At 36.2% G+C, this 22,220-nt stretch overlaps 1 protein-coding gene across 4 annotated transcripts in view; it reads left to right on the top strand.

Annotated features, from left to right (window-relative positions):
- LOC150091589 (E3 ubiquitin-protein ligase arih1-like) overlaps positions 1-22,220 on the top strand; it is a 268,953-nt gene that overhangs the window by 224,476 nt on the left and 22,257 nt on the right. For all 4 annotated transcript variants that reach the window (XM_090384745.1, XM_090384752.1, XM_090384760.1 and 1 more), the window contains one exon: positions 16,114-16,290. In XM_090384745.1, coding sequence (XP_090240871.1) covers positions 16,114-16,290 — 177 coding nt within the window. The remainder of the gene's footprint in view (positions 1-16,113; positions 16,291-22,220) is intronic.

Raw genomic sequence — 22,220 nt, 5'->3', positions numbered from 1 at the left:
CGCAACTTTTTCCACCTCTGTCCAAACCAGATGGTTCTGTTGTCACTTCAGCCAAAGATAAAGCTGACCTGCTAGCATCCCATTTTTCTTCCAGCTCATGTATTAATGAACTTGGTAAAACACCTCCCACCATTCCCAACACGGTCCATTCAATGCCTCCTGTGGTCTTCCGTCAAAAGGATATCAGAAGGATTTTGATGAATCTTGATGCTAAGAAAGCTCCAGGTCCTGATGGTATTTCTCCACTTGTTCTCAAAATCTGTGCTCCTGAACTTACTCCTATTCTTTGTCGCCTTTTTTCACTTTCTTATTCCAAATGTGTTTTTCCTTCTGCATGGAAATTTGCTCATATCCAGCCAGTTCCTAAAAAGGGTGACAAATCCCTCCCATCCAATTATCGTCCCATTGCAATTACTTCTACTCTTTCTAAAGTAATGGAGAAATCAATTAACCACCAACTCTTAAACTACCTAGAAACCTTCCGTCTGATCAACGATCGCCAGTATGGATTCCGTCAGTGTCGATCCACTGGTGATATTCTGGCTTATGTTACCCATTTATGGACTACTTCAATGGAAAGGTTCGGTGAAACACAAGTAGTTGCTCTTGACATCTCAAAGGCTTTCGATCGTGTTTGGCATAAAGGTCTTCTAAACAAGCTTCCATCTTATGGTTTGCCAACTGTTTTTAGTAATTGGTTATCCAGTTTTCTCTCTGATCACTCACTGAGGGTGATGGTAGATGGCTCTCTGTCTTCTAACTTCTCCACTAATGCCGGTGTCCCCCAAGGTTCAGTTCTTCCCCCCACTCTTTTCCTCTTGTATATCAATGACCTTCTTCCATTGACTGGAAATCCTATCCATAGTTTTGCCGATGATAGCACATTGCATTCAACTTTCCATTTTGAGAAACCTTGCCCTGCTCAGTCAGCTTCAACTTCTCGAAAATCTGCTACCAATTCCTTAAATGCCGATCTTCAGGTAATTCTCCAGTGGGGCAAAGACAACTTAGTTGATTTCAACACTTCTAAAACTCAGTCTTGTCTTATATCTCGCAAAAAGGATTCTTCTGCTCCTATGCTTATCTTTAGTGACACTCCAATTTCTAGGCAAAAGGATATATCTCTTTTGGGGATTACCCTGACTTCTAATCTCTCTTGGCACAAGCACATTACAAATATTGCTTCCTCTGCATCTAAAAAACTTGGTTTTCTCTTTCGCTCTCAGCGTTACTTTTCTTCCAAACAGCTGCTCACTCTGTATAAATCGCAAATCCGCCCTGCCATGGAATATTGTTCCCACATTTGGGATGGTGCCCCCAAAACCTCTCTCAGGCTTCTTGATTCCATTCAGAAGAGGGCAGTTAGGTTAATTAATGATTCATCTCTAACAGAGTCTCTCCACTCGCTTTCTCATAGACATACTGTTTCTGCTGCATGCCTCTTCTACTGATATTTCCATGGGCACTGTTCTTCTGAATTGGCTTCTATAATTCCCACTCTCGCTTTCAAAACAGTCCGAACATGTGCCGCCACCAGCCAACATCCATTTACTGTCCAACTTCAAACCCACAGAACCAACTTTTCATATTCCTCATTTATTCATTCAACTGCCGTTTTCTGGAACAACCTTCCTTCATACGTATTTCCTGAAAATTACAATCTACAGAAGTTCAAGTCCAATGTCAACAAATATCTTCTTTTGTCTTCTCAACCTCCAACCCAAGCACGGTACTAAGTACTATAGGTTCTAATACCTCTCGTGTTTGGGGTTCACATAAAAAAAAAAACAAAAAAAAAAAAAAAACCAATTTATACACCTGTTCCACGCACAATCCAAGATCACTATTATGGGCACTTAGTTTTTCGCGATAAGGCACTAGGATTTTACTGTTAGCACTCATTTTCTCTCCTTCAATCCGTAGTTGCCGAATATTGTGCCGCTCCTTAAACCTATGGAGCCAACCTTAACGCTTTAAAATTTGGGTCACCATTCAATTTTTGATTCATTTGGAAAGCTTTTTCGATGATAATTGGTACACTTAATGGAATCCCTTGGGAGCACTGCTGTGCAAACCATATAAACATGGCTTCGTCCAATTTGTCAAGTGTCACTGTAGTCAGCCTTTCTTTTCGAAATGTTTCCATCAGCAGCCTCTGTTTTGCACATAAATTCTTCAATTTTGTCCCCATTCTTTTTTATATTATTAATCGTGGTCCGTGGAACACCATACATTTCCGAGAGTTTTGATGCACTTTCATCTTTACGAAGACATTGTAAAATTTCATATTTTTTTCAGCAAATCCAGACTTTTATGAGTACGTTTAGCAGACATGACTTAAGTCACTCGAACACACTTAGAAACTTGAAATTTAGAAGGACTGTTGACCACGAACAGCTCTAATGGAATATATACTGACTAAAAACTAAGTCACAGTGGAAGGGAAGGAAGAACTTCTATGAATTAGCTCTAAACAGCCAGCTAGGAAACGATCACCTTGTTTTCTGTTTACTATTCAGGGAAGGACGGTTTTACTGAGATATGTGTTTGAATCAGTAGCTTTCAATTGCATTCTGAGGAACACGGTAATGACATTGTTCCCTGTTATTTTCTTTCCCGCCCGCTTTCTACTCTATCACAAATATGCATTAGATTTGGGAATCAAAAATATATCAAGACAATTCCGGAAAAAAAAAAAAAAGTGACCAATTACAGAGGGAGACCATTTAGTGAGGTTCTACTGTATTTACTTATTATACAGCATTGTCAGAACAGTAGCGTGCATTTCTATTTTGATAGTAAGCAAAATAAAATTTGCCGTCCTAAATGCTGAATACTGATAAGCATTAACCAATTAGAAAACAATATCGAAAAATGTTTCGGCACCCTCTTGAACTGCAGCCCATAAGCGACACTTACAGTGGCAATGTGTCAGAATGTAGTTAGTTCACGATTATTGCTTGTGGTGGGAGGTTACTGCTTGTGCATTCCACTTGATTTTTTAAATTTATTTATATAATGAGTAGTGAAGAGTTTTTCTGTTCCTTTCTTTTAGCCCAAGTGCTAATTTATTAAAAAAATCTAAAATTTGCACACTTTTGGCATACATGAGATAACTCGGCAAATGGGTTAATTACTCCCATGTATTTTCTACTAAAATATTTATAAAAAACACAAAAAAAAAAACTATACAATGAGTATTCACACGATGCATACTTTTAATCTGTAAAATAAAAATCAATCCATATATGGCACATTTTCAGGAAAAAAATGTTCCAGGAAGGGCTTAATATGCTGGAGAATACAACATCACTCTGTCTCATCACTTGAATCAGTGGAAAGAAACAGAGAGACTGCCACAAAATTGCACCACCGACGGAATTCTTATGAGGCTTGAATATTTGCCTTTCATTCACTGGCCGAAACTGATGCAAAATATGATATCTAAGCCACTAAACTCTTGATTGAATTCTCCGGTGATCTCTTGCAGTCTGGCATTGATCATATGCAAAATGTCAGCTCCAGCCATGCTAACTTCATCGATGAATACTGCTTGAATGTTTTGAAACGCGTTATAATAGAGGTGCAAAGTTTCTTGAGCAAGACCACCATGTATTCTCGTCATACCAACTTTGAACGGCGAATGAACTGTAGTACTGTTGATCGCTACGGCCGCCTTCCCCATCGACACACAGGTGACAAATGCCTTGTTAAACAAGTTGTACCGTGACACAAGCAATTGTAAGTTTCCGTCATATTTTTCAAGGTAAACACCTTGTCACAGCCTGCTGGACCAGTAAAGAATATTTGAAGTGGTGTTGTGTTAGCTCATTATTCAATCTGTTATTCAATGTATAACTTCAAGAATCAACTCGCATTGTTCTCTGTTCGTTATTCGAACCAACTTGCAGTAATCGTCGCTGGTCATGACATTATCTTGTACCACAGCAGATAGAGAATTTGCCGAAATCATTTCAATATCATCATTGTTCTCTTGAAGGCTATTACTAGCATCCTCTGGAATTCAACTTATTATTATTAGCCTTATGGTGCAAGGAAGCCTGAGGCTTATGCTGCACCAGACAAAAAAAAAAAAATTATGAATTACACAGAGAGAGAGAGAGAGAGAGAGAGAGAGAGAGAGAGAGAGAGAGAGAGAGAGAGAGACCCTTCTCTTTCTTGGTATTGGCGAAGCAAATACCAAGAAAGAGAAGCATTTTCATCGTATATCCGAAGAAACTTGTTTGAATCTAAGATATCAACCATTTCATTTTCGAAAGCCCAGTAAAGTAAAACCATCTCACATTTATACTCTGCCAATGACTCGCATCTGTTTTCTAGGTTTACATTGTCCCTTCACAACATTGTATTTTGATGCAAAATCAGGCAAGCAAAGCTGACTGAACTCTCCATCTTTTGGTCTTTTCTCACATTTCTGTATAATATTTTCATTCCATATGTCAGTAGAATCATCATCGAGATTTTCTTCAGCCATTCGCTTCTTGCTCTTCTTACTTTTCTGACGCTCATGAGGCCAAGTAATTGGAATGTACACAACTTCTCTACTAGCCTCGGACATTAGCTGGCGAAGCAAATACCAAGCTGCCTCTTGCCAGCTCATTTCAGTGCTGTTCAACATTTTAATGCTAACACATTTTAACAAGTCAGTGTAGTCTTGATTTGGATACTCTTCTTGCGATTTGATCAACTCTCGATTGCAAATGGCTTATGCCTCGGTTGGTTTTGTTAACATATTCTACAACGTATGATGTGCATGAATGTTCTTCGAGTATGAACTGTGAATCCATGTTCGAATTTAATATACCAGCTATCCAAGGATTGAAGGTATTCGCCCAAAGTTGTGTCATATTTCTTTTCATTAGAACGGTAGTCTCATCAATCCTGATCGAATATTATCCAAGTAAGTTTTCCTTTCCAACTTCTGCTCTTCTAGAAACTGCTTGAGTGTATCGTAATGTTTCTCTTCAAGATCTTTCTTATTTTTGAAAATGCTGTTTGAAACTTGAACATCGACTGTCTTGTGTGTTCATCAGTATTTTTAAACTCGAGTTTGATCCATAGGCCAATATGGAATATTGAATCTGCATCGATCATCATTCTTCTTGAAACAAGTAAATGTATGCTTGTGCACTTGATTTGAGTAAGACTTTGGAAGATCTGAAGCTTTGATGCTGAACAATTCATATATTATTTCTACAGTCTGGCATATCTTCCGAAACTAATTCTTTAGGATCGTTTTGTAGCCACAGAAAAATGTGAGCATGCAGACTGCCACGATGCTGGAAATCTATACGCTTGAAGAAATCAATTACTTTGAATTTCCCAAAAGGATTGTACTTTTTTGATTGCATTATATGCATTATAACGTCAACTAGCTTATTGAAGTATATTACACGTGACTGGATCCTAGTTGACTAGCTGCGTATGCTGCAATGCTGTCAATTCTTTCATTGGATCATTAACTTCTTGTATCTTCGCTACTGTTTAGTCTGTGAAGTATTTTCAGGAGATGTCGCCAGCGAACCTCTGTCACACTCAATGTCAGGAACGTGTCGATTTACCAAGTTGTCTGATCATAGCAAAGACATCTTTCTTGCATTGAGACCAGTTTTGTACAGAATTTGGAATGGGTTTGAGAAACGACAAGTTACGTTCGATGCATTCTTCAACAAATCTTTGGTCTTCTGTCATACGTTTTGTTATGTTGGAAGTTTCTCTGATGCATTTGAAAATGGAATATAAACCTTTTTGTTATTCCAAAGCATAAAATTTTCATTGCCATGTATAGAATATGATGTGGCGTTACTCCTCGGTGATCTTTTCATCTTATTTTGCTAGTTGCCATCATAAGCAGAGTAACATGTAATCCATCTTTAAATTTACATGGATGGCCTAAGTATATTGCTAGAAACAACAGTTCCTCAGCATGTTTACTATCATAAACTATTGACATCGGTTGGTTGTGTTGTCCAGGAGTAATTGCAAGTTATTTGTCTTCATTCCAAAGTAAAGTGTGTTGCTGTGCCATAAGTAATTCGATGTCACTTTCAGACTATGCGAGCTTCTCTACATTGTCTACTTGTTTGCTCTTGGTATAATGAAACTGTAGCAAGCTTGTCGATGGAACTGTAGCAAGCAACTGACGATGGACTTTGATGTTATAATGTTTGTACAGAGGAGTATTGATTAAATACCTTAGCCACGATTTGACCGTTTCTTTTCTCACATATCCTTACAAGTAAGTCAATTTATGAATCAAGTGCTTCTTGATGTGAATGTTGAATGCGTAATCATCGTCTAAAGCACGAGGCAACTCCAACCATTATTCATGTTAAGTGGAACATTTATGACTTGTCTGATGATACCATAACTGCCAGTTTCATATTGCAAATGTTGAATCTGCATGAATGGCAATCTAACTGAAACCAACTGTTCGCTTATACAATTGAGCGGCGGTAAATTCGATGGAAACGGATGATATATGAAGCTGTTGGACTTGGATAACGATGGTACATTTCCCGATTCTAAGCTTGTGAAGCCTGTATTGCAAAGCATAAACGATGCCACGTTCTCTGCTTCTGGAAATTCATCTTCAAAAATTTGTATATGGTTTGGCTTTGATAATCTCAAATCATTCTGAAACCACAGTCTGTCGCAAACACTGCAGACATCTGAATGAGTTCAAAAAGGTTCTTTCAAATTCTTTTGAAGCTAATGTATAACACTTTTGGCAATCTTCATTCACTGATTGCACTGTTCTTTTCGATGTTGATGGCCAGACATCTGCCTCTAATTGATCTTGCTCGTGTTTATGCTTACAACTCTCTCTCTCTCTCTCTCTCTCTCTCTCTCTCTCTCTCTCTCTCTCGTGCATTCCGCCACCGACTTTGGTGCTTGCTTTTCAACATTAGATTTGTGATTTTTGTCAATCTTTGAACACGTTTAGTTGATGTAACTTTCGGCATCGTCATAACTTAACTAAATGAAACAACTGCACTGCTCAACAAATGCAAACTAACTGAACAAAGTAGTTACTATAACGGGTTGTTCAACTCTCAAACTAAAAACCCGATTTGAAATCTGTTTATATATCCTTATAGAGCTCTCAAAGGGCAACAATTTTGTTGCTTACTACTTTTGTCTAACATTTATAGTTTTCAAGATATTGCAAAAACAAACTTGAAAATGCTCAAATTTTTCAACTCTCAAATTTGCATCGCTATTACTCGGGAACCATAAGAGCTACATCAAAACTATTTATAGATTTGAAAACTAAGTTTCCTACTGAACAATTTTGTCCCATACTGTTTATGTCTATCTATCATACTTTAGAAGTTATTGAGAGTGAAAGTAACCAAGGCACAACGGCAAATAACCAAAATGTGAACTTTTTAGTTTTTGTGAAAAAAATTATATTAAATATCAATTTCTCATTTTTTCTTGCATATTCATCGATGGCATTATATACCTGACAAAATAAGTAGTATAAATTAAGTAGTATAAAATAAGACAATAGTATAAATTGTTTATACTATTGTCTATCTGTTTCAGAGATATAACAGGGATTAGACTTTTCACTTTTCGTGACAGCCTGAGCGCTGTAGGGTACCCCCAGCATAGACTTTATTCACGTCAAAAGAATAAACTAAGTTACTACTATGTTAATACAGTAGGCCTTCGTTATAATGCATTTCTCTCTATGCTGATTTGCTATAACACTGTTCTTATATTATAACCCGTATCTCGCTATAATGCTATAACGCTATTTTACTAGTGTAGAGATTGAATTTTTGACATGTTTAATGAAAACATTTCATCTGATCTAGTTGACAGCTTGAGAATGAATAGCAAAACAGTGTTAAAACGTTTCCCATGCTGACTTGAGGTATTCTCCTATGCTGAGTAAAATTTTTCTCCCACGCTACTTTAATTGCAGTCCAGTGACTTGTTACATAGTTCCGAGATCAACATTTGGAAAATTGATCAAGTTAAGGAATATGCAGTATTGCTTGTAATATTTGTGTTATATTCATTTATCCAAAGCCTAACCATTGCTCAGTACAGTGTCAGACTGTCTGTAATGTGGCGCCTTCGTAGCCAGGTGGAAAGGAGCAGCAGTGTGTAGCATACTCTTCTTGATTAGACCGGGGTTCGAGCCCATCACCACCAAATACGGAGAATGCGGAAAGGTCAGGGAATGACCACCGCATATTCCCGGAGCAATATGGCCTTAGTTGCTAATGCTCCTAAAAACCAAACAACAACTGCTGTAATGGGCAGTTTACTCAAACATTGTATCATAATTAATGCAATGTAGTTACATTTTCAAAGAGTTAACAATGGCGTTTAAGAATGAAAAAGCAACAATGCTGCTTTTTACTCATATTTCATATCTCATTTTTACTTCATACTCTGTATGAAGAATACAAAGGTAAGAAAAAGACAAGAGTTTGAAAATTAAATTAGTTTTAAAGCGAATCGATTCCGGTCAGTGACAAGTGGATGTGTGCACAATAATTTAGGATTGGCATGTTTAACTGTAAGAACAATTATAAAAAATGAATAATTAATTTTAGCAGCAGGAAAGACAGCTGTTCCATTATTGATTAGGAAATATCCTATGGCACAGACTGCAATTCATAAATACATATGTTATACCTTATGGGGATATGGTGCTCACTTAGTGCTGATTCAGTTAGCACTGTTTTTACAGAAGAAATTATCAGTATTAAGTGGCGGTCACTTGTATTAATATAACATACACCAAACTTTTAGTTGATAATTATAATTTATACTTAGAGTAATATAAGTACGAGAGTAAATGGATAAGCTAATGCTAAAGCTGATGTATAAATAAGCTGTTGACAGCACATCTAGCCAGAACACAGTTGGATCTGAGATGTAGGAAGCCAGCGGGTAAGAAATTCTGGATAATTTTAATTTTATCTATTTTGTTTTATTTACCCTTATACTTATATTACTAAAATTGTATAGAACAAGTAAAACTAATAATATAATGGGTATTAAGTATAAATTGTAATTATCAACTAGAAATTTTGTATATGTTATTAATATTACAGTAATTTGGTTTATTCTTTTTTCTTTCTGTCCTTAAAAAACAGCTATGTATGGTCTAAGGATGGGTTCTGGTAAGGTTCCTGAAACGTTACCTTAATGTATAGGGATTTAGTTAGTAGCTAAATAAACTATCTTAATATTCACATGGAATAAGTGGTCATCACAGAAAAACTAGATTTCAAAGAAATATTAATCATCAGATTTCTGTTGGTCTGATTTTAATGAAATTTAGGTTGACTCAACAAACTTTTTTAAAAGGCTCAAATATAAAATTTCACAAATATCCATCCACAGGAAGTCAAGTTGTTACATGCTAAAAAATAAAAATAAATAAATAAAAAGAAAGAAATAATTGCTAGATTTTTATTGGTCTGGTTTTAATGAAATTTGGAATGGTCTGGCAAATCTTTTTAAAAGGTCTGAATATAAGATTTCATGGAAATCTATCCACTGGGAGTTGACTTGATACACTTGGATGGACATGGTGAAGCATTAGATGCATTATGCATATATACAAGCATGTTAATGCACCTAAAGAAGATCCATTCTAATTTAAATAAACATAATTATTTTTATTTTCAGTTTTTAAAATTTTAATACCAGTTGCATGTTGAATTGAATTATACTTAAAGAATTTTGTTTTTGAGTATGGTAAATATAAAGGCTATTTTTACTTTTAATCTTTAAATTACATTCAGTTTAATTTTAATTAAAGTAAGTGTAATAAAAAGTCTTTATTGTGTAAAAAGTTTAAAAAAATTTTTTTTTAATAAAAACACAAATGGGGTATTAGAATCTAGCATTTAATACCATACATGCAAATTGAATACTGGAAGACATAAGATACTTGTTGATATTAGACTTGAATTTCTATAAATTGTAATTTTTGAGAAATACATCTAAAGGAAAGTTGTTCCATAGAACAAAAGTAGAAGCGATTATATATTAAAAAAAAAAAAAAAAAAAACAGTGGGGGTTAGTTTTGTGGGTTTGAAGTTAGACTGCTGTTGGATGCCATCTGATTGTGGCATGTGTTCGGAGTGGTTCATAAGAGTGTGTGTGTTGGGGGGGGGGGGCACGTTACAGAAGCCAGTTTAGAAGAATAGTGCCTGAGGAAGTAACTATAGAAAAGGCTATATATATATATATATTCAGTTTCTGATCTATAGATCAGAAACTGAATGTCTAGGATGGAGTGGCGAAATTAGTCATTAATTAATGATCTCGAGCTATTCAAGATCATTAATTAATGATCTTCAATAGCTCGAGAGAAATTTTAATGGCACTACCTCAGATGTGAAAACAGTATTCCATGGTAGGTAGATTTGATTTGTACAGTGGGAATAATTGTTCATGAGAAAAGTAATGCTGAGAAAAAAAAATAAATTCAGTTTTATTTGATTCAGAGGAGAAATATTTGATTTGCGAAAAAAATGTAAACTTATGTAAACTTCTAACTTTACATAAGTAAGAGTTCTTTACTTATGTAAACTTTAGAAGGAAGGGATGAATCAGATTGGACCACTTAACATAGATGGGTTGACTATTGATAATCATGCACAGGTAGCTGAAAAACTGAATGAGTATTTTGCATCTACATTCACATATGAGGAGTTATTCAATGAAGGGAATGCCAGAAGTTTATCAAACTCTAAAAGGGAGATAAGTGATTTTGTAATAACTGAGAGCAAAGTGGAGGAGAAATTGAAGTTAAACATAAGGAAGGCACCTGGGAGTGGGCAGAATCTATCCAGTTATATTAAAGGAGGCAGCAAAGGAAATTATTGTTGTTATTGTTATTTGGTTTTCCGCATCCTCCGTATTTGGTGGTGACAGGCTCGAACCCCGGTCTAATCAAGAAGCGTGTGCTATGCACTGCTGCTCCTTCCCACCTGGCTACAGCAAAGGAAGTAAGCTAACCCTTAGCCATAATTATGAGAGCTTCCTTGGACTCAGGAGACTCCCATGCAAGACTCCCATGGACTGGAGGTGTGCAAATCTATCACCGATTCACAAAGGGGGGGTTGAAAAGGTGACACAAGTAACTATAGACCTGTTAGTTTAACTTGTTCCAGCGAAAATAATGGACTCACTGTTTAAAGAAGCATTGCAGGATCATCTAGACAAGACTGAAGTAATAGTTAAGACACAACATGAGTTTGTTAAAGGGAGGTCTTGTCTGACCAATTTAATTGATACTATGATGTGGTCACAAAGGAACTAAATGCCAAAAATAATTTTGATATAATATACTTGGATTTCAGGAAAGCTTTTGATACTGTTGATTTGCACATGGAAGACTGCTCTACAAATTAGAGAGGTATAGCATTAAGGGTAAGTTGCTACAAGGGATAAAGGGATGGTTGAGTGGGAGATGACAGACAGTGATAATTGATGGACACTGCTCTTTGTGGACAAATGTTATTAGTGGAGTTTCCTAGGGTTTGGTACTGGGCCCATTGTTGTTTTGTGTATTCATCAATGATATTGATGAAGGTATATCAGAATTAATGTCCAAGTTTGCAGATGATACAAAGATTGGCAAGGTTGTTAACGACAGTGAAGACAGTATGCTATTCCAACTGGATCTAGACAAGTTGGGCAAATGAGATGAGAAGTGGCAACTGAAGTTTAACATTGACAAATGCAAAGTACTGTATATGGGTAGCAATAACCCAAGGGTAACATACCAACTGTGTACTACCCTCAGGGAAGTGGAAAGTGAAAAAGACCTGGAGGTAATTGTGCAGTCAAATATGAAGTTTGCTGAGCAGTGCAGATGGGCTGCCAGGGCAGGTCATGGAGTCATGTCAATGATATATAGGAATTTTGTTAGCAGGGACAGGGAGGTGATTATGCCGTTTCACATGGCAGTATTTAGGACACGCCTAGAGTGCTGTGTACAGGTCTGTAGGCCTCATTTTAGGAAGGATGTAGAGTTGCTATAACAAGTACAAAGAAGTGCAGCAAGATTGGTGAGGGGAACAAAGAGGTGCTCTTACCAAGAAAGGCTTAAAGTTCTGCAAATTACAGCACCTGAAGAGTAGGCACCTGCGAGGTGATCTGATTGAGGTGTATAAGGCCTTGAATGGGTTGAGCAAGCTGAATCCTGATTGGATTCTTCCTCTTGCCCAGATTAAGAACCTGAGGGGGCATAGATTCAAATTGAGGAAAGAGTTGTAAAATAGATGTGTGGAAATTTGCCTTTAGCCAGCGGGTGGTTGATTGTGGAACAGACTTCCATCTTTTGTTGTTGAAGTTGATAGCCTAAATAAATTTAAGTCTGAGCTGGACAGGCATTAGTCAAATTTTTTACTGTGGTAGTTTCCGTAGTGATATTTTATGATTTTTACGTAGAAAATGCATGCAAAAACCTCGCGCATGATCCACCACTGTCCTTGCAGCTATTTTGTTTAAAGAATGGTATGGGACTGGATGAGCACCAATAGCATATTTCTTTATAGTTTCAGGTTACTTGTTTTTCTTCTCCTAAAGGTTCAGTATTATTCTAGGTGTAGTCTTATTCTAGTTGTTTTTGAAAGATTTACTATTGCTTTCACATAACAAAGACAAGAACATGAAATTCCACATTCTCTAAAGATGGACACTACGCTGTGGAAAGAAATGTACATAATTTCAAATTTGGCACACTTCACAGCATACAAAATTTGAAATTAGCCCAAAAATGGAAGTACCAAATAGTACTAAATAGATGTTTCTTAATTTTTTAAATTCATATTTTTTAGAATATTTATATTTGTAATAGTAAGGGAAGCATACGATGCAAGAAAGCAAGTGTAGCATCAGCCAAAAAAAAAAAAAAAAAAAAAACCAAACCCAATTTTCATACATTAATTCCCTCTAAAAGTTTGTCCAGTTCCTCCTTGAATTTATTTACGCTATCAACTTCCACAATGACAGATGGAAGTTTGTTCCAGCAATTAACCACCTTCTGGCTAAAGGCAAATTTCTGCACATCTATTCTACAACTGTCTTTTCTCAAATTTGAATTTATGCTCCCTCAGGTTCATAATCTGTTCATAAGCTGAAATGTATGTGTGTGCATGTTTGTAATTTCATGCACTTTGCAGTCTTTTAAATGAAATGGATAAGATATTTTTTAGAATATTTATATTTGTAATAGTAAAGGAGGCATATGATGCAAGAAAGCAAGTGTAGCATCAGCCAAAAAAAAAAAAAAAAAAAACCCAATTTTCATACATTAATTCCCTCTAAAAGTTTGTCCAGTTATTCCTTGAATTGTTTCTATTTTATGTCTAAAAATGTTTATATATGTAATTTTTTTTAAATAAAAGGTGTGAAATGTGTATAACATGTTTAAAATTTAATTTTTTTAAAAAGCTACAAATAGGTATTGTAATCCATTAAGAAAAGATGAAATATTGGCACTGTTCAAGCAGAATTTTTAAAAAAATGTAGAACATTTTTCAAAAATTAAAAAGAAATTAGAGCACCTATCAGTTTGACCATTTAGGTTTTGACCACCACCACTGGATTAAAAGACTTAAGCGCACAAAATTTCAAACATGTTCTTGTATTTCTGCTTATGTATATAAATATTATTTAAACATTATATATATTTAATACTATTTGGTACCTTCATTTTCAGATTGATTTCAAGTTTACAATGCTTCAGAGCATGCAAAATTTGAAACTGCTTATCTTGCTTCCTGCAGTGTAATTCTTTAATTCAGCAGTGGTAGCAGTGGTGGCCTTCTTAAATGAATATTGGGTCATTTTCCAGTTTTTTTCTGTGTGAAACAATAATAAATCTTTCCGAAACAACTATGATAAGACTGTAGATGGTTATTTAATTAGTGGGGAGAAGAAAACCATGTAACCTGAAACTATAAATACATAGCATCAGTCCTTGTCCAGTACTACAACATTCTTCAAGAAAAAGCTAAACAGTTGCAAAGACAATGGTGGGTCACTGGACAGGTTCTCATGCACAATTTCTGTACTCAAACCATAAGCAAATCTCTTCAAAAACAATTTTAGTAAATAGTATTTACTAAAATAGTTTTTGAAGAGATTTGCTTCAAAAACTATATTTAGGAAAGTAGGAAAAAAAATTTCAGATGTTAATAATTGATTAACGGGTAACATGGGAATGCTATTTTGAAAGGTCACCACTGCTGAATTAAAGAATTTGGTGGATATTCAAGAACTTGAAGCTGTTTGTGCAGGGCAGGGTTTCTTGAACTTAAAAGGCGGATGCAGTATACTGTCATCAGCAAAAATATGAATCAGAATTTGAGTGAGTGGAAGGAGGTCTCTAATATACAAGAGGAAAAGGATGGAGAAAGAACTGAATCTTGAGGAACACCAGCATTAATTTAGAAGGTAGTCACCTACCATCACTCACAGTGAGCAGGCAGAGAAAAATTGGCTACCCATGCACAAAAAAAACCATCAGCAGCCCATAACATGGGACCATGTTTTAGAAGGCTTTTATGCCAAAGATGATCAAATGCTTCAGAAATGACGAGGGCAACAGCTTAAGTTTCACCAAATTTTTCCATCAAAGTTGAGTAACATAAGCCATTATATCGCTAGTAAATAAATACTGATGGAATTCATATTGGTATTCATTGATCAGATGGAAGTTTACCAGATAGTTTACGAGTTGCAGTTGATAGATTTCTCCATTACTTTAGAAAGAGTAGCAGTAAGTGCAATGGGGCAATAACTGGAAGAGAGGTATTTGTCATCCATTTCAGGAATTGGCTGGATATGAGCAAATTTCCTAGCAGAAGGAAAAACACCAGTGAATAAGAAAATGTAAAAAGATGACACAGAACAGGAACAAGCTGAGGTGTGAAAATTCTTGTAATATCCTTCTGTCAGAAGACCACAGACATCACTGAGTGGAGTGAATTGGCTTTGGTAGAAAGCGGTTCACCAAGATCATCAGGTACAAGAGTTTAGAAGAAAAGAAGGATGCTAGTAAGTTGGCTTTATCTTTAGCTGCAGATTTAGTAGAACCATCAGGTTATAACAGAGGTGGGAATATAGATGGACAGAAGTTGCAGCTACTAACTTTGGCAAGAGAAGAGAATGCTCAAATACCACTTGGACAAAATGAAAGTTTCTACTCTTAGCCTGTTCAAAATTAAGTTTGGATCGATTAATAACTGTTTTACAGTTGTTACAAGCTTTATTTTATGTAGAAAATTCATGTGCCTCAGCTTCTCAATTAATCTGGAAGTTTGGATACAAGCCAATTATGATAGGCCACATTCTTATCTTTAACAACCTTAGCACATTTATTGGAAAAGTGGGTTTAGATAAAGGATGAGAATTTACATGCTTTTGCTCCAAAACAAAGGAAATTGCATATAATTTTATTTACCATCAACTTATAAATAAGGAACAGAATTGTGGGGTGTCGAATAATTATAAAATTCTGGATGAGGTGTGAGTATTTTTGGCATGCATGTAGTGTGTTGTCATCAGAAAAGTTTTGGAAGTACTGGTGTAGAATGTGGGCTTGAGTTATGCCTTTTCCCATGCTTTCTAATATTTTAAAATTTATATTTATTTTTTTATGTTTAACACACACACACACACACACACAACACACACACACACACACACACACACACACACACACACACACTATGCATAATGAAACGTTCCTTTGTATTAAAATAAAACTAAATCAATGTGATAAATAGTGGACAAAGTTTTTATTTGTTATAATGAAATTCCCAAATTGTGCAAAAAAACCTCTGACTCCCCCCCCCACCCATCCCTCCGAAGGAGTTCACACAGTACCAGAAAATTCATTATGTCAAAACTCTTCTGTGAAAGGGTTCAGTGCAAGCTCCTAAGTTTAATTCTCATAATTTTTAACTTTGAACTTTGTTTTTATTTAATTCAGTGACAATTGTCATATCTATAGTTGAATAATATTTGGAAACTGTATTAATGAAAATTGCAGAATCATGATTGACTTTCTTTTTGTTAATTGTTTTAAAATGTAACCAGCTATATGCAGCAGTAAAAGAAAAAATGGAAGAAATGCAGCAGCATAATATGTCATGGATTGAAGTCCAGTTTCTTAAGAAGGCAGTTGATGTACTCTGTCAATGTCGGCAGACTTTAATGTATACCTATGTTTTTGCTTATTATTTAAGGAAAAACAACCAGTCAGCTATTTTTGAGGTAAAAGTATAATCTCTTTTTAAATTGTTTCTTAAATTGAGAAATAACTTTTATGTATGAGTATTAATCTAGTGTTATATTAAAATATAAATGCACAAGGCATAATAATGCTTTTACATTATGATTGTAGTTTTTCTTTTATGAGTGATCTATGGCATATTTACATCCATATTTTATAGTATTATTTTGTACACCTTTTAACATCTCTCATTGTGGAATTAACTTCAACTGGGTTGGCATGATTGCAACACCAGGGTACCTGCTACCCACTGACAATAGGCCAACAAGCCTTGAAACAGTGCCATCTGGGTGGTAGTGTCCACTGAGAATAAATAACAATCTTCTCCATTAGTGAAGCATTACTTATTCGAGGTAGTGCAGTACATGGTAACTCATTGTGAAGGTAGTCGCAATATGAGATACAATTAAATTGATGAGCTATCTATGGTGTATTTACACTGATAATTTATAGTATTAATCTAGTGTGTAATGGATAATTGATAAGTAATAATTGTTTCAAAGTGCAGTCTGTATATTTATTTTTAATGTTATTTTGATAAAAAATTTATTTTTTTTATGATAACCCCAAACACAAGAGGTATTAGAACCTATAGTACTTACTACCGTGCTTGGGTTGGAGGTTGAGAAGATGAAAGAAGGTATTTGTTGACATTAGACTTGAACTTTTGTAGACTGTAATTTTCAGGAAATACGTATGAAGGAAGGTTGTTCCAGAAAACAGCAGTTGAATGAATAAACAAGGAAGATGAAAAGTTGGTTCTGTGAGTTTGAAATTGGACAGTAAATGGATATCGACTGGTGCCGGCACGTGTTTGGACTGTTTTGAAAGAGAGAGCGGGAATTATAGAAGCCAATTCAAAAGAACAGTGCCCATGGAAGAATCTGTAGAAGAGGCATGCAGCAGAAACAGTACGTCTATGAGACAATGAGTGGAGAAACACTATTAGAGAGGAGTCATTAATTAACCTAACTGCCCTCTTCTGAATGGAATCTAAAAGCCTGAGAGGTTTTGGGGGCACCATCCCAGATGTGGGAACAATATTCCATGGTAGGGTGGATTTGCGATTTGTGCAGAGTGAACAACTTTTTGGAAGAAAAGTAATGCTGAGAGCGAAAGAGAAAACCAAGCTTTTTAGATGCAGAGGAAGCAATATTTGTAATGTGCTTGTGCCAAGAGAGATTAAAAGTCAGGGTAATCTCCAAAAGAGATATATCACCTTACCTAGAAATCAGAGTGTCATCAAAGATAAGCATATGCGCAGAAGAATCCTTTTTGCAAGATATAAGACAATGCTGAGTTTTAGAAGGGTTGAAATCAACTAAGTTGTCTTTGCCCCACTGGAGAATTACCTGAAGATCGGCATTTAAGGAATTAGTAGCAGATTTTCGAGAAGTTAAAGCTGATTGAGCAGGGCAAGGTAAGGTTTCTCAAAATGGAAAGTGGAATGCAATGTGCTGTTGTCAGCAAAACTAATGACAGGATTTCCAGTCAATGGAAGAAGGTCATTAATATACAAGAGGAAAAGAGTGGGGGGAAGAACTGAACCTTGGGAGACAACAGCATTAGTGGAGAAGTTAGAAGACAGAGAGCCATCTACCATCACCCTCAGTGAGTGATCAGAGAGAAAACTGGATAACAAATTACAAAACACAGTTGGTAAACCATAAGATGGAAGTTTGTTTAGAAGACCTTTATGCCAAACAAGATCGAAAGCCTTTGAGATGTCAAGAGCAACTGCTTGCGTTTCACCGAACGTTTTCATTTAATTTGTCCATAAATGGGTAACGTAAGCTAAAATATTACCAGTGGATCGACACTGACGGAATCCATACTGACGATCGTTGATCAGACGGAAGGTTTCTAGGTAGTTTAAGAGTTGGCGGTTAATTGATTTCTCCATTACTTTAGAAAGAGTAGAAGTAATTGCAATGGGACGATAATTGGATGGGAGAGATTTGTCCCCTTTTTTAGGAACTGGCTGGATATCAGCAAATTTCCAAGCAGAACGAAAAACACCTTTGGAATAAGAAAGTGAAAAAAAGGCGGCAAAGAACAGGAGTAAGTTCAGGAGTACAGGTTTTGAGAACAAGTGGAGAAATAACATCAGGACCTAGAGCTTTCTTAGCATCAAGGTTCATCAAAATCCTTCTGACATCCTTTTGACGGAAGACCACAGGAGGCATTGAATGGAGCATGTTGGGAATGGTGGGAGGTGTTTTATCAAGATCATTAATACATGAGTTTGAAGAAATATGGGATGCTAGCAGGTCAGCTTTATCCTTGGCTGAAGTGACAACAGAACCATCTGGTTTTGACAGAGGTGGGAGCAGAGAATGGCAAAAGTTGCAATCAATAGCTTTGGCAAGAGACCAGAGTGCAAGAAGCAAGTTGTCTACTCTTAGCCTGTTCAAAATCTAGTTTGGACTGATTAATAACTGCTTTACAATTGTTGCGAGCTTTGGTGTAGGCAGAAAGTGAAACTGAAGAATTGGAAACAAGCCAATTACGATATGCAACATTCTTCTGCATTATAGCCAAAGTAGCTTATGCGTCATCAAACCCCCATATCAACAGCAACATTCTTCTCTTGAACAGCCTTAGCACATTTATTGAAAACCCAAGGTTTAGATAAAGGATGAGATTTTAAAGTGGAGTGTGGGATAAAGGATTCCATTCCTACAATAATAATTTCACTGACACGATCTGAGCAAACTTTGACATCAGAAGTTTTGAAACAATAATCCGACCAAAGAAAAGAAATCTCACAGGTCACCCCATTTTGCATTCTTGTAATGCAAACAACACACTGTTGGGATTAGCCATGAGATAAAGACTCCATTGGAGAGGAGACAATCACCAAGTTATGATCTGAGGTGCCTAAAGGATCACTCACTTTGACTATGTACTTAGAAGGGTTGTTTGTAAGAAAAAGATCAAGCGTGTTGGCTGTATGGTTAGGATTATCCGCTATTCTTGTAGGTAAATGAACAATCTGTGCAATTTAATTAGTAATTGCAAAAGCCTCAGCATCTCGACCAGCTGGATCGGTGTGACTAGAAAATGGAAGCCAGCTGAAGTTGAGCATTAAAATCACCTCACTGTTGGGAAAGTTGGAGTGGAGAAAGTCAAGTAGCAAAGAGAGGAAGTCAAAGAGCTCCAAGTGATTAGTGGAGTTGGGAGAACGGTAGAGACATTTGAATTTGACAGAAAGAGGTAGAGAGATTTTAAGCCAGAGAAGATCAAAAAGAGGAGATTCCAAATTACAGTCTCTGACAGGGAATATCAGAATGGCATACTCACAATTACCACCTTTGAGGCGAAAGGAATCATACAGCAAATAATTTAGACAAGTGAGATGAGCATTAGTTGAATCAACCTAATGAGATTCCGTCTGAAAAAGTACATGGTTTGGCAGACTGCAAGTGGAAATGGACATCGTTGAGATTAGAATCGAGACCATATTTGTGAAATGAACTAGGAAGTGTTTGGGAGATTTAGATCTTTTTGCAGATAAGCTTACTCTATTAGCTTGACAATTCGTGGTGTATTCAATTGTAAGAAAAATTTGGGGGTGCGACATGCTGTATGAAGTAATGAAATTTTTGGATTTGGATAAACATGGTAAGAATATACCCAGATCCTTGACATAATGTGGCCTCGACAATGCCCCCCCCCATATACACACTACTTGGACTCCCTATAGTCACTATCTGGCAGAGTAGAGGTAGCAAGATTATACACTAGCTGATTCGGAAGCCTCCTAATGAGTTACCAATACGTTCAGTCCGGTGTACTAACTAGCAGCCAGCCTGCGAACACCGTTTTAGAGCTGTACCCTCTAAATGTAAGGAAGATTGCATCTCGCCATGATGTCCATCATAACCTCAAAAGTCATCAGTCATACTGCATGAAGGGGGAAGGGTTGACCAGAACTTAGCTCTGAAGACAAACCCATGTTTTGTCTTCAGAACTTAGCTCTGAAGACAAAACATGGGTTCCCCACTTCAAGCCTCCAATGAGAAAAGTGGTGGTATTGCTCTGGTTGACGAGAGTCATCTATCACCTAGTATTGCCTGGTAATACCGAGGAGTGGCATTCCTCCATGTGGTTTGGGCGCAACACTCGATCCCTACACAAGCATAACCCCATGCATAAGCACACTGTGGGTGCTTGTGCATGGGGTTATACCCAGGATTACTAACAGTCCCACCATTGTGAAGGTGCATTTAGAGGAATTGGCTGTCACAGACCGTCCAGACTTCACTGAAATTGGATCCACTTGACTCGAGTCACTTGAATATCAGTTCCATCAGCGTTTTAGACTCCCAGGTAGCAAGTACAGCTTGTATGCATATCTGAGAGAATGTCTGTGACAACCTCAAGGACCAAAACTTGCTCAGCTTGATTAGATAATGTTTGGTATATAGCTTCTTGTAGCTTCTTGGAATAGTGATTAATATTGTTATGTTGAGTTTTAATTAATATACATTTTTATAAAACTTTTGATAAATTTGTACTATAGGACTTTCTAGAGTTAATGTATTTGTGAATCTGACATTATAATAAACTTGTGGGGAGAGGGAGGGAGGGAGGGGGAGAGAGAGAGAGAGAGAGAGAGAGAGAGAGAGAGAGAGAGAGAGAGAGAGAGAGAGAGAGAGAGAGATTTACAGTAGTTAAGATTAATGTAAATGTTTAATTGAGATGATAATTTTACTTGCATCTGACTATATGATATAATTAACTTCGCTCTTGCATATTTTTTACATTGTTTACTGTGGTGCACTGTGTGTTAAATAAAATTGTGATTAGTGAACACATCCTCTCACATAAGAATGATAGTGCTCAGGCAGGTACAGACATGTTAATTGTTTGATTAGAAAGGGATGGGGGCAAACTTGAGAAGTTAATGATAGGAGATTATATTATTTTAACAATACAGAAATACATAACAGTTTAATTTTATTTGTGTGAAATTCTGTTTAATTCATGAAGGGTGATACTGTTGTGGTTCCTGAGTGATGAAAAGTGATATTACTTTTAGATTATTGCATTATTGTACTTTTAAAATATGCAATCAGCATAAAACTAATGTGCAAGTTAATGAGTTGGTCTTTGTGAGACTGTTGTGATATAGTTATTCTCTTTGCTATGTGCTGAAAGGATTTGCTGTTCAAACAAATTGGTCCTGTGCTTACAGTCATAGAATTCTCTGACTGAGAAGTTTGAATATAACTTTGTGGATTCAAACAAGTTAGTTTGAATACATAAAGTACACAATTCACATATCAGTACATTTCTCAAGGTTTGATGCGGACAGTAAAGGCCTAAGGGATAATGGTTTATAAAATATGATTTCCTGAAACTATTTTGCTTATTTTAATATAAGCTTTGGCTCCTCCTCACACTAATTGTTTTGTCTTTTTTTATCAAGAAGCAACAGTCCTGTAATTTGATCAAAGAATTATCTTAATTAAAATTTAAGAGAAAGCAAAAAGAACTTAGTTATTTTTGTGAGATTAAAAGTGTAGTTCAGTTTTAGTTTCACCAACACTTGACATTATAAATTGTCACTTTAATTTTAGTAGACTTCAATTGACTGCTATTAGCAGAGGCATATGATGCAAGAAAAAAAGCCTTATGCAGCATCAGCCAAAAAATAAAGGCTTCCACTTCACCCCTCTTCATTCGAAATACCTGTCCAACTGAGCCTTAAATTTATTTAGGCTATCAGCTTCCACAACAAGGGATGGAAGTCTGTTCCAACTACCCGCTGGCTAAAGGCAAATTTCCACACATCTATCGTTTCTCAGTTTGTATTTATGCCCTCTCAGGTGATTATCCTGAGCAAGAGGCAGAATCCCATCAGCATTGAGCATGCTCAAACCATTCAAGGCTTTATACACCTCTA

This window comes from Mastigoproctus giganteus, chromosome 1, assembly GCF_048544385.1.
Source record: "Mastigoproctus giganteus isolate SK-2022 chromosome 1, ASM4854438v1, whole genome shotgun sequence".
Classification (NCBI taxonomy): Eukaryota; Metazoa; Arthropoda; class Arachnida; order Uropygi; family Thelyphonidae; genus Mastigoproctus; species Mastigoproctus giganteus.
This window is presented reverse-complemented; position numbering and strand designations above follow the sequence as displayed.